Source organism: Gallinula chloropus (assembly GCF_964237585.1).
Source record: "Gallinula chloropus genome assembly, chromosome: 4".
Lineage (NCBI taxonomy): Eukaryota > Metazoa > Chordata > Aves > Gruiformes > Rallidae > Gallinula > Gallinula chloropus.
This window is the reverse complement of record NC_140088.1, coordinates 16,756,263-16,772,228: the sequence shown is the minus strand read 5'-3', so window position 1 is coordinate 16,772,228 and position 15,966 is coordinate 16,756,263. Positions and strand designations below refer to the sequence as shown.

General features: G+C 42.2%; 1 protein-coding gene across 1 annotated transcript in view; it reads right to left on the bottom strand.

Moving 5' to 3' along the window:
• Positions 1-8,911, bottom strand: part of ABTB2 (ankyrin repeat and BTB domain containing 2) — a gene marked incomplete at both ends in the record, with an annotated part of 126,210 nt that extends 117,299 nt beyond the window's left edge. Inside the window, one exon of the mRNA XM_084263789.1 lies at positions 8,047-8,911. Coding sequence (XP_084119915.1) covers positions 8,047-8,911 — 865 coding nt within the window. The remainder of the gene's footprint in view (positions 1-8,046) is intronic.
• Positions 8,912-15,966: the final 7,055 nt, after the last annotated feature.

Sequence of the window (15,966 nt, the reverse complement as noted above, 5' to 3'; positions counted from 1 at the left end):
TTCTACTGTCCCTGTCACTCCCCAGCCTCAAAGCACTTCACACCAATGACTGAATGAAACCCTGTAGCATCTCCAGAAGCTGGTAGGTAGTTTTCTCACATCAGCCATGAAGCAGGTTAAGTAGCCTGGTGAAGATCAAACACGTCTTAAGAAAGAAATGGTCCGACTGTAACAATTAAACAACCAGAACAAGACAGACAAGTGTTCAGGCTTACAACTAATTTAGTAATTGTCCAGTTAAAACCCATAGGAAGAACATCAGACAGTTGTTGCTTGGTCAACAGGAAGAAGGTAAGTACAACTCACAGCAATTCCTGTGACCCGATTCAACAATTCCCACAGGTTAGTCTACAATATTGGCCTTGTTGAATGTCTGTTTTATAGGAACGTTTCATGTTCAGATCATAGTAAAGACCAACCTGAACAACCAGCTCCTAAAGGACCACCACAAAAAAAAAAAGTAAGCTAGATCTACTATAGTTTATGAAATCACATCATTAAGTACCAGGTTTTGAGCAGATGAAGAGGAAGTTTGTAATTCTAAGAGACTTTCAATTGCAAGTAGCACACAAGCAAGTATGGTTTAACAGACAAGAATTTTGTAGCTCAGAACTCCTATTAACTTGAACTTAAAAGGAGTGATCTTTAGTTTCCTCTCCTAGAGACAGCAGCAGTTCCAGCCTACCCTTCCACCAGAAATCACTTTCACACTACTAATTCTATCCCACATATTCCACACTCATAAAAGCTACAACCACCACCCAGCAGGCTGCAGGCAGACACCTGAATTACCGGTTGACAAACAACCCTCAGCCATGCCCTGCCCATGGCTGGCCTGTCCCTGCCCTGGTGTCTCCTCACTCCCACTGCCAAACATCCCAAAAGACCAGAGTGAGCTCACCGCTCCACCTTCGTTTGTGACTTAAGTCAGGATGTGTTTGCCTGAAAGGAACAGACCTTTCAGCATTTGTGCATCTTTTCCCCTTCCTACTGGTGCTTTTTTGTGATAAGACCTGCACTGCCAACAAGACAACTCCACTCAGAAACGCACAACTTGGAAACCTTAAATTGACTTAGATGTTCTCAGTAAGATCCAGCAGTTTGTTTGGGTTTTTTCCCAGAGTAGCTCTTGTTCTGTAAGGGAAGGAATCAGTTGAAATATTTTTGTCCCAACTTGCAAATTAAGAAAGCATGAAGCCACCATTGTACTGGTTTTGCCATTGCCTCAAGCGTGCTTAGATTTAACCAAATGTCATGTTAGGCACTTCTGTTTAAATTAACATGGAAATTAATCCCATTAAAACAACAGCACCAAAAGTGATGATTATTCTTTTGTCCAACAGCCTGAATTCTCATAGTTCAGTGTGAGAAAAGATCCATTTGCTCACTTTGAGTACTGGTAGAGTAGAACTTGGTCAGTAAGAGAGATTTTCTAATGCCCAGAGTGTAAGACTGCAAAAGCAGATCTGAGCCTGTAATGATGTGGAAAAGTTTATAAATAAGGACCACACATATTGATTTGAAAAGCTTAGCATTGACTAAATGCAAAATGAGAGCTAAATTGTAAACAAAGTATAATTTTGATCTTGTTTCCAAACACTGAGATGAATAAAGACTGCTGAAGGATTGCTGGGTGCTTCTGAGTATCTAGTGGTTTTGTTGTGTTTAAAAGCCTCCATTTCTCTCCTTTTGAACTCTTCTGGCACAATGGACAAATCCCTCAAGATAAACACCTTCTTCTTTCACTTTTAAGAAAAGGACAACCCAGCATTTTAGTGAAGATCACAGGATTAATATTACCTTTGCCCTCATTTTTGCATTTTCATACATTGCTGTAAGATGAGTTCTTTTTAAAAATGAGCTAACTTCTAGTGCAACATTAAGATATTGGGCTTAAGCTTCCAAGTACAATCGGCACTTCTGAACTTCAGTTCTTTCTGAAGGTACTGAAGTGCTTGAGTCCTAAGCGCATGGGCCCTCTGCAAACTGGTAATTGTGTCATCCGTGAATTCTACACAGCCTGTTATTAATAAGTATATTTAGTAGTTTACTATTTATATTTCATACTGTAGAGGGCTTTATAAGCTTAACTGTCTCCCTTGCAGTGTTGCATAACCATGCATTACAACACCAAGCTACAGAAAGGGACAGGAAAATGAAAGAGATAAGGAAGGAAGCTCTAAATGGACCATTAACTAGGCTAATTGAATCATACCAGGTACACAAGCGGAAATGATTACAACATGAAAATGTTACAACAACATTAATACCCAAACAGGATTTTTTGGTGTAAGATCTTTCATCTCAACCCCGTCATCAAAACAAAATGTATTGAAAATTCACTGTCATACTGTGGTCCTAATCGTAATTAGGTTTGGAATAGCAACAAATTAAGTAGGATTAAGATTTCAAAACAGCTAGAATATATACAACATCCTTACACTGGGGGAGCACTGATGTCAAGAAAGGCAATTTATAATGCTAGAAACCAGTTAGGGAGATTCACTAAGCCACCATCAACACTCCCCAGATCAGATGAGTTTAGGTTTCAAATCACATGAGAAATTAGATGGGGTACAGGAAAAAACAACACTCTGATGGCTCAGTTCAGAAAGATCAGCTGACTGACCGCTACAAGATCTTGAAACTGGAAATGAGACAATTTAATTTCAATTACTCAAATATCAGAAAAGATGTACATCAACCATATCATATTATAAAGAACATGAACACTCAAAGCTCATTCCTCATTTTCTACAAGCACACTAAAAACACATGCAGGAGTACTCCGAATATCCAAATACTGCACAGATGTTTGCTGCTAAACTTTGAGCTAAAGTAGCTTTCACCTGAAAAATTAAAACACACCAAAAAAACCCTGTTATAACTCAGGGGTTTACATACTGAGGATAAAATTCTGTTCTGGCCTGAACAGTATTTGCTCAATTCAAACTCCTGGCTTTCACAGTAACAACAGACCTCAGTCCTAACACAACATATCACAGACTTTTCTCTCCAAGAGGTTCCCTCTCTGTAGGCCTAGCTCCTCAGTTTCACAGGGATAAGCCATCACCAACACGGATCCCACCTGAAACACAAATATCAGCATTTACTGCTGGGAGTTATATGCTGAGGGAGTTCCAGCCCTTGCCCTTTAAGCAACTGAACTGAAAGGACACAAATTTTATTGCCATGGTGTAATATCAGCAACCTGAAGGATTAATTCAGCAAGATTCCTTCATTAACATTTTCCTTTGCTATCACTAAATGAAATATATATACACACACAAAAAATCCACTGTAAGGGAAAAAAACCCAGGCATTTTAGTTTCACTTGAATTGCCCTTCAACATAGCAAGATGAGTATCTGCAGATGTATTTTTACTTGCGCATCTTAATGGTTTGAGTTTGTAGGAGAGGTGAGCATGTATATACAAGCACTAATATTCAGATTTAAAGAATTTGTCCCCGTGGGTTTGTGTAAATATATCCAAGTTGTTGAATGTGTAGGAGTAGAAGGATACAAGGTATTCTGGGGGTACATTTGTACAGAGGTGAACGAGGCTATAGTTCAAATAAGATCCTAGCTACAACCAGCTCATTTAACATGGAAGTGCGGGTGTAAGTCTATCATACTCCTGGCCAAGAATCCCAACATTACTCCAAACTACTGCTTCAGATATGATGACCCAGAAGACAGAGGCATTTAATCTCTATTTGTAAATTATTTGAAACAACCCTGTTGTGCTAGCATCATACTTGCACTCAGCTTAGCTTATTGATTTGCAGCTCTCTTCCCCAAAGTGCATCCCTTCCAACAGGCAAGGGTTTTTTCCCTGAATAGTTGCGAAGCTGGAAGCTTATTAAAGTTGATCAGGCTCTTTATGAGCACACCAGTTCGTTCTGTTCAGATGAAAGGGCATTTTTACTACAATGTCATACTTTTTATTTTCATGCTGGATGTCAGTACAGTACTGTGAGTACATTGAAATAATACACAAGTTATTTCAGGCCATTTTGATAACTATAACAACGAATTATTACAATGGCATAGCTCTAAAAAAACCTTTAATATTAGTCAGCTGTAATTCTTAACCTATATTGGTGCAGTAAGAAATATAAAAGAAAATGGGTTTAGTGATACCAAATCTAAAGTCCATGCTTGACACTTGGTAGGGTGTGCCACAGAGTTTAGTATCAGAGATAAGGAAATTAATCCCTGGTCTAATTTTACTGAGTCCAAATCATTCCCTCCCACAGTGAGGAAAAGTTACACATTTTTCCCCTCAAACCCTTTCTGAGAAAACTGTCTCAAGACAGAACACAACTTCAGATACTGCTTCTGCTCCTCATCAAGCAAGCAAATCAACTGGCTGATTTGTGGGTTAGGTCACCCACAGAGAACTTCAAGTGTTTGGGGTAAGAGGTATGTGAAGAATTTTTTTTTTTTTCTTTGTAAAAACATCTGTCAACACTTATATCTACAGAACACCAGGATGTGCTGATGCATTAAACAGCACAGCAGGTGTATTTGCTGTCGCAGGAGTGTTCTGCAGTAACCAGATAGTTAAGTACAACATAAGCACTGTAGTTAATAGGGCAATAATATCAAAAAGTATTTGCAGTGCTGACAGTTCAGATTCTAATGAACCATGCACCTGTCAAACACGGAAGCATCAAGTAAAGAGTCACAGTACCAAGAAAAGTTCAGATTTCTCTTCATCTCCCAACAATTGTATTAAATGAATAGACTAATATTCCGAATCGGCATGTCCCAAAATCCCTGTGAATCTACCGGATGCATCCTCTACTTCAATCTCAATCTAAGTAAGAACAGAAAATAAAACATTCATTCCAACATATACATCTCCTCCTGCTTTTTTTTTTTTTTTTTAAGCTTGCAATGGCAATGTTGTTCAGTAGCTGCTTATCATTTTTGCAACTTTTGTTTCGCTTTCTCTCCAGCTTGCATTGAATTATTTTTACAACATCCCACCTAGACTCTGACTCGTAAGACCTCACTCTTGGAGGCATTAACATACCCAGAGAGCTTTACACTTAGCCTGATGGCCACAAGCTTACCTAACATCCTCCTTCCAAGGCAGAAAGACTAAGCCCCAAGCATGCAGTCAGAACTCACACTAACAGCAGAAAGCGTCTTGTAGAAGCAGTGAACATATGATTAAAGAACAGCTTCACAGACAGGGCAAATACAGAAGCCACAGATTATTATTCAGTATTATTTAAGTTCCCCTTAAGCATTTCACAAAGTTCTAAACTTTACCCTCCACACACCAGGTGTTGATTAAGACACATTTGTTACAATACAGAATATTAAGCTTTCAGCCTCCAAAGCCTTTAAGAACATTGACTGGACTCCTGCCTTTGATGGGAGATCAGCCACTAAAGAAATATGGGTCTAAATATCAGTCTCTTGAGAATTTATGAAGATTTATGTATTTACTTACTGTTTCTTAGACTCCAAAAGAAGCATTCTATGCTGATCTAATAATGAAAATCATATTCAATAGATCATAATGCCAGAAAGGTCCATTATGATAATCCAGTGCAGTCTTCTGCATAGTACACTGCCACTCTTTCATCCAGAGACTGCAATGCTTGACTGGAGTTAGAACTTAACCTCTAAGTGCTTTTTATCTCTAGCATCAAACTAAGTGCCATAAACCAAAACCCAACAAACATACACCAAATTTACAATTTACAAGTATGCCATTAAAATGTTCTTACTATAAAAGAAACAAAAGTGACCATAAAGCAAGTTTTCCTGTTCCTTATACTGGCATAAATATAAATCCTGCTATTTTACTACCAGATCTACCTCAGATTTAAATTAATGCAAAACACAACATCATTTGAAAGCACTATGGAGAATGATATGAATACTACTAATTTACAATTCCTACAGGGATAAAGAATAAAGAAGATATTTCAAGCTTTTTGCATCCATATAAAACCTTTTGGGGGTCTTAAAACTGCAAGAAAAGCCATTTAGAAGATTCACTGACTTGCATCCAGTAAAATACCAGTGACAGACTGTCACAGGAAATCACAGGATACCTTCATGTGTAGTTTTATTCAATTTTCAGACTTTAAAAATGCATTAAATTATTGACAGAATTGATCTGAAAGACAAGAACAACAAAAGAGGGAACAGAAGCCAATCCTTCTGTGGCCAGTGACAGCTTGGTATTGCACTACACAAACGTTATCATAACTGACCATTTGGTGGTTTGAATATTTATAAGCATTTCCCCACACAGTCACTCATGTTTCCACCGAACACCAGCTTCCATTCATTCACTGCAATTTTTCCAAGAAGGTTTCTCTTAATGAAAAAAGAGCTCCATGGGGGACTGATTCTTCCTCTCCATTTTACACACAGAACCTGTGTGGCAGAAGCACTGAGCCGAGAACAGCTGAAGCACAGATTTTACTTTACAGGGTCTTTTACTCCAGCTTCCCTCTGTAAGGAACAAGAGAGGGAACAGAGTCCTCTTTTTGGGCCTGGTGACAAAAAAGCCCCTTGGTACGCAGAGAATTACGACAAGTGTTCTGACAAAGGGGAAGATATCCCTATACCTTTACAGTCTTCTATCTAAGAGCTTGCAGTTAAAGAAGCAGATGTCTGTGTTTGACTTTCAGTTACAGTTGTGTCTTGTACCAGTGCCAAGAGCACATCCCAAAGGGCTCCTCACATTTATTTCGCATACATTCAGTAACGCTGCCAGTGGACAGAGGGCAGACAGGAGTGCACAAGAGAGGGTTTGTGAGCACCGTAATAGCAGCCATCCTCTTCTGCTGGAATTTGAGCCAGGCTGACCCAGTGGGATAGTCACTGCACCTATCTACTGGTGATCTGGGTCACGACATTATTGCTTTGTTACAGGAGAACTGCAGGAAATCAATGCAGCTAAGGAGAAGATGCTGAGTCAGCCCTTCTCTGCTAAAGCTCTTCATTACTAACATTCACCTATGGTATACTTCTTCCACAAAGAAAACTCACTCCTTTACTTGCCTCCAGTCACAAGATTATCTTCTGAGGAGCGCTCAGCCATTTGGTTTTACAGAGTTAAATCAGAAAGGTATTATGCATGGAATATCTGACCATAACAATGAGGCCAGCAGAAGTCATGAAACTGTGTGTGTGGTACACAGAATCGTTTTCTAAATTGAATGTTTCTCTAAATTTTCCATGGAAAAAAATATGGTACTCTTCAGTGTGACAATGCAATATAAACAGCACAACTTCTTAACAGAACTGTCATGACTTAAGCCTTTCAAACTGCTCCTCAGTCCCACAGGAAGACACCAGAGTTCCTCTATCTGCCTATTTGCTTAACAGTTCAAAAAGTCTGGGTTTTAAACAAATTACGGAGGTAATATCTTCATGCTACGTTACTCTCATTACTGAGGCACCATCCTACATACTCACTTTGGCAAGTTAAACACAAGCTCTTGTTTGTTGCACAAGTGTAATTACAACACAGGTTTCTGCTAAACTAGAAGGAAGTCTCAGTAACACGCAGTTAGGTGGCTTGTGCTCAGAAACTGAATTTTACTACTGCAAAGAAAAAATAAATACATAACATTGTTTTCCCTCTCCAGGCTGGATGTGGTAACAGCATCTTTAAGGTGAAATTACAAGATACTCACTACAATGTAAATTTCGTTTCAAAACAATAGTATTTTTTTGTGGACACACATTTCATCTGATGATTAGGGAGGAGCACGCTTACATGCCAGTTACAGTCAAAACTCTGACAACAGAAGCTTGTTAGGACAACGGGGTTTGGTTTCCCACAGCCTCTGCACCTTTTATAAACTGGTACACCTTAAGAATAAAGCAGGATCACTCTTGCAGGGTAAAATCGTCCTGCTTTATGCACACAGAAACCACAGCCAAAATGCAATCCAGATGAAAAGAAAGAAAAACTCAAAAAAAAACCCCTAAATCCATAGAAATCAATGATCTTACTGTAAAGCTTGCTGGCGTGAAAATTAGAAATCATAAAAGCTGGGCCTTACCATTAGCATTTTTCCCACAAATGAGGTGCTCGTAAGGTTGCAACACTCCCCAAAGTTCAGCATCATTGTTGATAACCATCTCCAGGATTTCAGCTGAGATCTCCCCTCCTCCACCATCCGGGCTCTGACTTGCCAAAACCCTAGTCTTAATCTCTTCTACAAGGTTTTCCATGCAGGCGGTTAGGGAGATGGCTGCATATTCATGGATCCTAACCGAGATCCTGGTGTCCACCATCCACCTGAAAAACCTCCCCACTGAGAAGGTGAGGCCACATCTAGACGATTTACCCTTCCTCAGTCCATCTCCAGCACTCATACTGTACAGAGAGAGCGCCTTGACAGTTGCCAACACGCAGCTTTCTGACAAGGACCAGCTCTGGATGAGCTTGATCGCGCTCTGCACCTCAAACCTGGTGCACTTGGAGTGCATGACGCTGAGCCGCTGAGCCTCCCTGGAGACCCTGATCAAGGCGCGCCTCAGTAACTGCGAGAGCCGCCTGACAGCTTCCTGAGAAAAGCTTCTGGCATTGCCATCCCCCTTCCCTTTTCGGAGTATTTTTCCAATGTCTTCATCAGTCCACGGGTATTCCTCTAGATCCGGCAGCTTAGGACACTTGGAAAAGATATCTGCAACCTCAGGGTCTTCCGGCAGAACAGTGTTCACGGTATCCCAGCTATTATTCCTACTGTTCATGGAGCCCGAGTAGTACCACCAGTTGCCTCTGTGCTGAGAAGAGGTGAAGGCTTGGGAATTGGACTTGGAAGAAGAGAGACTAAGGGACTTGCAGGAATCCCCTGCCCCATAACCAGAGTCCAAAGTTAAATCCTCCAGGGTCTTCAGAGTAGAGCTGTATATCCCAGCCATAGGAAAGACAGGTTGAGTCAACCGCAAGGAGCACGAAAGGTGAGGCTGCGGCAAGAGTCCTCTTGCGCCTACCGAGCCAGAGCCGCCCGCCCCCCCAGCGGCGCGGGAGGATTCGCAGCACAGCGTGTAGAAGCCCTCCCCGCACGCCGGTTCCGCCGAGGGCCAGCTACCTCCATCCCGCAGGCAGGCTGCTCTTAACCATCTTCCGCCTGGGGAGGGACGGCTGGCGGCAGCCGCCGGTCGAGAGCCGCGACGCTGCGCTCCGCCTGCTGCGCTGCGCTCCGCCTGCTGCCCGGGCGGCTCGCGGGGCCCGCGGAGGGCGCGGGGCGGGGCGGGCTCCGCGCGAGCCGCTCGGCGGGACACTTGGCCGCGGCTCCGACTCAACTTCTCCGCCGCAGGTCTGCCGGGCGGCCCGCACCGCCGCATGCAAATGACCTGCGGGAGAAGCACCAATCAGCGACGCCGACCGAGACCATCTCCACCAGTGAAATCTGAGCTGGGCGGGGAATATGCAAATAGCACCCAGGGGTTGGGGCAGAAGCGGCGAGGGGAGGCGAGGACAGCCGGGGAGCACTGGAGGTGCGGGACCGAGCGCTAACTGGCGCTTCGCTGCCACCGGCCCCGTTTGCCCAGGGCGGCTGCCCACCCTGCCCAGCTCTCGGTAACGGCGCACGATCGGGCCTGGCGGCGCGGCGGCCGCCAGGGGCGAGGGTCGCGCACGCCTGGCCCCTTGGGGGGTCACCGCCTGAATGGAGGATTGTGCGGGCGGCCGCGAAGCCGGCGTGCCCGTTGCTGAAAGGAGCCTTTGTGCGGCAGTTTACACAGCCCTGACCTTGAACCGTGAGCTGAGTACGAAACGGAGGTGCCTGCTCCGCTTCTCCCCTCCCTCCGCCCGAGCCACGGTCCTGCCCGGGCCGGCGACGCGGGGTGCGCGGGCCGAGGGCGCCCCCGCTCGGCTGCACCGCGCCGGCAGCGGCGGCCACCCCGCTCTGCGCCTCGGCCATCGGGTTCTCAGCTCCCCGCAATTCAACTTCTAAACGCAGTTTTCATATCTTTCTGCTAGAAGTCAACAACGGCCCCCCAAAGACCACGAGCCCGCTACTGTTAGCGGCCACCCGGCCGTCGAGGTGCCCTGGCGGGGACCCTGTCGTGTCGCAAGCCGCGCTGCCCTAACCTACGCTACCAGTGAGTGCCACGGAGCCAACACGGAGCGCAAAGGAACCCAAGTCCTGCTAATGCCCTGCCTCGCTTCACTCCTCCTTACAGAAAACGGCAGTGACTGCAAATACCTGCCAGGTAGAGTATTTCAAGCACTGTTTTTTCAACAGCTTTCTTACACGCACAGCATTTTGCTTCTGCTCTGTAAGATGCAGAGAATCTCTCCGCTCGTTTTCTCTCTAAGATGAGGTTTGATATTTAAAACCCGTGAAGGAAACTTCACTCGGGCATTTCAGCACTGACCCAAACCACTGCTGCAGTGACTCGCAGGAAGCAGCAGTTCTCTCTGCTTCCATAGATGGCATCCTGCGCTTCGGGCAGCCTGGGTGGTACTTCTGCTCTTGCAGAACACATGTCTTTTTCTCCATTCTTCAACTACATAGTTGCCAATCAAAAACACCAGGTGTCACATCTTTTGGTTGTATGAGGCCAAAAGGCTTCACTTACCCTAAATTTGTAACAGCGACTTACACCCATTTGACAAGGCAACAGTGAATACGCCAAATGCTTTGACTTTCATTGTTGTTAAAAAGGTGTATTTAAAACTCTACAGGTAAATATTTTACACTCACAGAGCCGCAATCTGTCCCGCCAGTGACACCGCATGCAATAGCGGAAGCAGAAGGGTGTATTTGAGTAGGATCCGACCTGGAGCACAGTGCTTTCCTACAAAGGCTGGAGACAAGGAACACTTTGAGCAGATGTGGCTGTTGACCGCCTCTCCACATGGCTGACAAATCACTGTTCCACAGATTGTTCTCCTATGCAGGATACAAGAGATGCCTTATGGGATCTTGTTTTGTGTATTTGCACTGAGGTATACATGCTGTTTAGTGGCAATGAAAAATGTATTGTAATAACTACAACATTTGAATTAAATACTTGAAAAGCATTATCTTCTGCTTACAGGAGCAAGCAGGTTCCATTTATACTAAAAGACAAGGTAGTTAATAGAGCATACCAACTTCCAACTACTTGGCACTCAAAACTGCCTTTTTAAAACATTGCATCTTCTTTTATCTTTCTTAGACCTAAGCCCAGCTCTTTGCTTTTTGATATGCTCCATGTTCGTGCTTTCATGGGGAGAAGCTAAGTTGTCTAATAAAACCAGAAACAGTTCTCTCAAAGTCATTCCAGTTTATTTGAAAACCATAACATCTCAGCAATTCATTTGTTCTCCACCATCAGTTCAGAAATAGTGAGGGATTTTTACTACATGATTCTAATACCTCAGTTGTTATTTTATGGTTCAAATCTAATTCTGCTATTCAATCATCTTTTTCAGGCTTGAGCACTAGTTTGAAGAGTTTCAAGGCCAAAGACAACACTGCTAACAGTGGACATGATAAATAGGTACCTGCGTGTCAGACGAGGTAGTCGAAGTACAGAGTTTTAAGTCTCATGCATTCGGTCAACACACTTTTTAAAATACCATCTTTCCACTCTTAGTGTTTAATCCTACTTATCAGGTACCACAGACTACCATAGGCTCATTAACCATGACTTCTGGCAGGCTGCAATATCATGTGCATCCCTCCTGTCCCTACAGCTCTCCACTGCCACTTCAAAACAAGGTTACTACACATTAGTTCCTTGTCCATATCTCCAAGATCATACAGAGAAACGTTTTTTTTTTTTGCTCCTCACTGAACTCCTTACGAATAGGAAGCAGCCAGTAAGTCTGATCTCTGTCATCTCTCTCTCACTAAAAAGCCTTCCTACTTTGTGACGCCCCTTTGCAAAAGCTTTCTCTAAAATTCCTCCTGTTCTGTCTACCTCTCAGGATTCATTTCAATCATAAAAGCAAGCATAAACCGCCACTGAGAATCGTTATTTAGGTGGCCACTGGGAACTTGACATTATTTGGGAAAAACACAGCTGTGCAAGTACTGTATTTCTACAACTCACTTCAGTTCTTTCCCCTTATCACGTTTCTCTAACACTCCCACTCAGTTTATTATTCCTACCAATCTGAGTAATTTAACAATGCCAAAATCATCCAGCTTAATAGCAGCATCTGCTTCCCTCATACAATATTTTCTCCTTGTTAGGAGTGATGTTACTTTCCATTTTTAGGCTTTCACATGTAGTATTTCCTAACGCAACAACGCTTTGCCTGATAAATCCTCTCTCTCTGCTTCTAAGGTATCACCAGCCTTTCCAAAGGCGAACCAGCCATGGAATGGAAGCCCCTGTGTATGGAGAGGATATTTCTCACTGACAATTTAAACCTCAAGCTCCAAGGTATCCAACACAATAAAAACAAATCCGAGGGTTAGAGGAGGAGAACCAGACAAATACGGGTTTTCTACCGGCACTTCTCAATTTCACGTGCACAAATTCTCTGTGACAGAACAAGTTCATCCTATGTGCTGTGCTCTCCAGAGTTAATTCCCTGCCTGTATCAGACAACTAGAAATAACCAAATTTGTAACATTTTCCAAGAACAGCTAAGAAGAAGCATGGGTAGTGAAAGGAAATAATAAAGTTATTTTCTTTCTTTGAAGAAAAAATAAAATAGGTCACTTTCAGACCAGGCATGTTTTTTTTTAACAAAACACAGAGCCTGGTATGAAAACTAAGGTATATTTCCAGAAAGCAATTACTATACCAGGCTAACACAGAACTGCCAACCCAAACAATCGCTATTACAAGTCACACATCAAAACACTGGGAAGAAGAATTTAACATTCCTTAATTTATAAGATATAGAAAGTACAAGGCTCTTTTCACACATGTGAAATTTATGTGACCCCTTCAATTAGGGTCATTAAAGATCACAAATTAATTTCATGCAATAAAAGTCTGCTTCTGTAGACATTTTCTTCCAATCATTTATGTAAAATTAAAGTATCTTAAGAACATGGAAGATATCATAAGGTTTCTAGAAACATAGGCAAAAGCAGGTAAAGGATGTAACACTGGAAGTTCCATTACAAACAAAAATACAGCACTGTGGATGCCTCATTTTCCTTCATGTAAAGAGTTTAGATATAAGCATTATTCTAGCTCTGATACAATACAGACTTTAAGAGAGTTTTAAACCTAATGTGAAGTCAGAATTTATTAGGATTAAAAAAAGCTTCAGCATTCTCTGATACACAAACATCTAGTGGGCAAATAACAAACCTATTTAAAAATAATCTTTTTCTTTTTTAAAAGGAAACAGCAGTCAAAGCAAATCCAAAACCCTGATAAACTTAATCTGCTCAAACACTCCAATACTTTTTAAAGTAAAAAATAGCTAATCTATTACTTTCTCAAACCATGAAGTTCAGTGTTAACCTTGAAAACAACACTCCCAGATGCATTACTGAGCAGCATAAACATTCCTCACCACTCGGTTACTCACTTGAAGTACAGAAAACACAAAACTTACCACCACAAAAAAAGAAGGAAGAAAATTAAGAACTTGACTATCACCAGCAGAGGACTCAAAAAAAGCTGTTAGAATGGTACAACTAAAACCCAGAGGTAGTACCTAAGAGCACCTGGCAGAGGAGCCCTTCCCAAGCCTTGCTGCAGCTGTGGGTGAGGGTGTTGATGAGCCCAAAGGTTCAAATGCTTCTCCATGAGACATGAACTGCTGCAATGGTTACTGCTAGGCACTTCCTTCTCAAGCTGCTATCTCCACTTTCAGCAAGTAATAACTCTGCCCATTGTAAAAAAATAAAATAAATAAGTAGCCTTTTCCTTATATAGCTACTTAATTTAATTACCTTTTATCTGCAAAATTCAGAACTTCTTTTAATAAACTGTAGCTCTATTAACAGTTGCTAGCTAGTACCTGAAGATCAGTCTGAACTCGTACACCAGCAGGTGTTGGGGAGAAGGAGATGAGGTATTACTAGAGCAGGTGAATCCCATTTCAGGTCTAAATCAAATGAAATAAAAAATAAATCTCTGCAGTTAGGAGAATACATTTTACATAATTTTAAAGCAATACTGATGGAAACATAATGCACTTCTGGTGTGATTTCTACAGTACAGCAAAATCCCCATCCAGTAAAGGCCCTCAGTTTATTGTCTAACTGGAGTTGAGGGCTCAGTTCAGCAAGTTATCAAACACTCACTGCTGACTCCACCAGCTCCCAAGTAAGAACAGAGGTATCAGCTGTACCCTCCCAGCTGAAAAGAGAGTTTTTCCCAGTATATACCAGGTCAGTTTCTTCCCCCATTCATTTTGTGTATAATGACCTTTTCAAAGGGTACAAGATGTCCACTTCACAATGTATTAATTGATAATTCATAGGTAAATTACTTAATAGCACAAATGGAAATTTCAAAATAGAGAACCTCCTGAACCCCAAGCCTTTGTACTTCACAATCTTCAGAAAACCATTGTATAAACTTCTCAGGTAGTTAGGACTCACTGAAATCTTCTACTGAGGGTCCTTCAGGCTTGTTGGTAGTAAATGGCAATCTTACCTCCCTGTCTTAGTTTTATCCATGACTTAGTACAGACTAAAACTATGTTTAACTATTAACAATTCCACAAAACCACTCCTGGCAAACAAATCCTGCCTGCTTTTTTTCTACTGTACCAGATGGTCTAATAAATGACATTACCTGTCCTTACAGAACTTGTCTCACTGATATCCACAGACTGTCAGTTAAACCAGAATTTCTATTTAAAAGCAATCACTCTTCATTTTTTTCAGTGAGGTAATTTTGCTTAGCATAGGAAATCAGCACAGATTAGCTTTATAATTTGTAATGACAGGTGAGGTACTACTCAAAATTGTTACTGAGGAGAAATAAGGGTCATGTCTACTATGACTAGTTGTGACTGTTAAGCAAGACTATTTAAAAAACTTTAATTGGTGAAGACTTTATACAACAGCCTGCTTCTGACACATTTTCAGATATGAAAAGTGTAAGAAACATTCAGAATCCATTAAAAGTATCATTTCCACTTTCAAAAGCTGCCTTTTGGAGTGGGTATAATTAGACAGATAAAGAACTTGGAGTGAAATCTCTGTGATATGTATATAACATGCATGAGATGAGCAAAAAAGCACTGTTCTGTTGGTGTCGTAGGGACAGCCTAACTGGCCAGCATTGGCTGTGCTGTGCTCCTCCAAAAGTCATTCAAAGCAACTAGCTGCAAACTGGTCAGCTTCAGCTTCATCCTTGGGAAGGGGGTGGAACAAATAACACTGGAAACCATTTGCAAACACATTAAAGACACACACAGACACACACACACACAAAAGGAGATCTAGAGTTGTCATCATTGATTTATGAAAGGGAAATGATGCCTGACTAACCTGACAGCCTTCTATGATGAAATCACTGGGATGATGGATGAGGGAAGAGCAGCTGATACTGTTTATCTTCAGCAAGGATTTCAATATTCACTCCTGTAACATCCTCACTAGCAAATTGATGTATTATGGCCTAGATAAGTGATCAGGGAGGCAGACTGAAAGCTGGTTGAGCTACTGGGCTTAAAGGCTTGTGACCAGCATCACAAAATTGAGCGGAGGACAGTTGGCAAGTTTGCAGGTGACAAAAAATAAGGGGGGGGAGGAGTGATTGATACAGTGAGTAGTGCCATTCAGGGGGTCCTTAACAGGCCACTTAACAGTGGTCAAACAGGAATCTCATGAAGTTCAAAAAGATAAGCACCTAGTTCTGCATCTAGGGAGGAATAACCCTAGACAACACTACTTGCTGGGGGCTGACTAGCTGGAAAAAAACTGCATAAAAACTGAATGTTTTCCTGGTGGAAAACAAGCTGAACATGAGCTAGCAGTACATCCTTGTGGCAAAGGCAGCCAACAGCACCCTGGACTGCATCAGGAAAAGCACTGCTAGCAGGCAGAGGGAGGGGA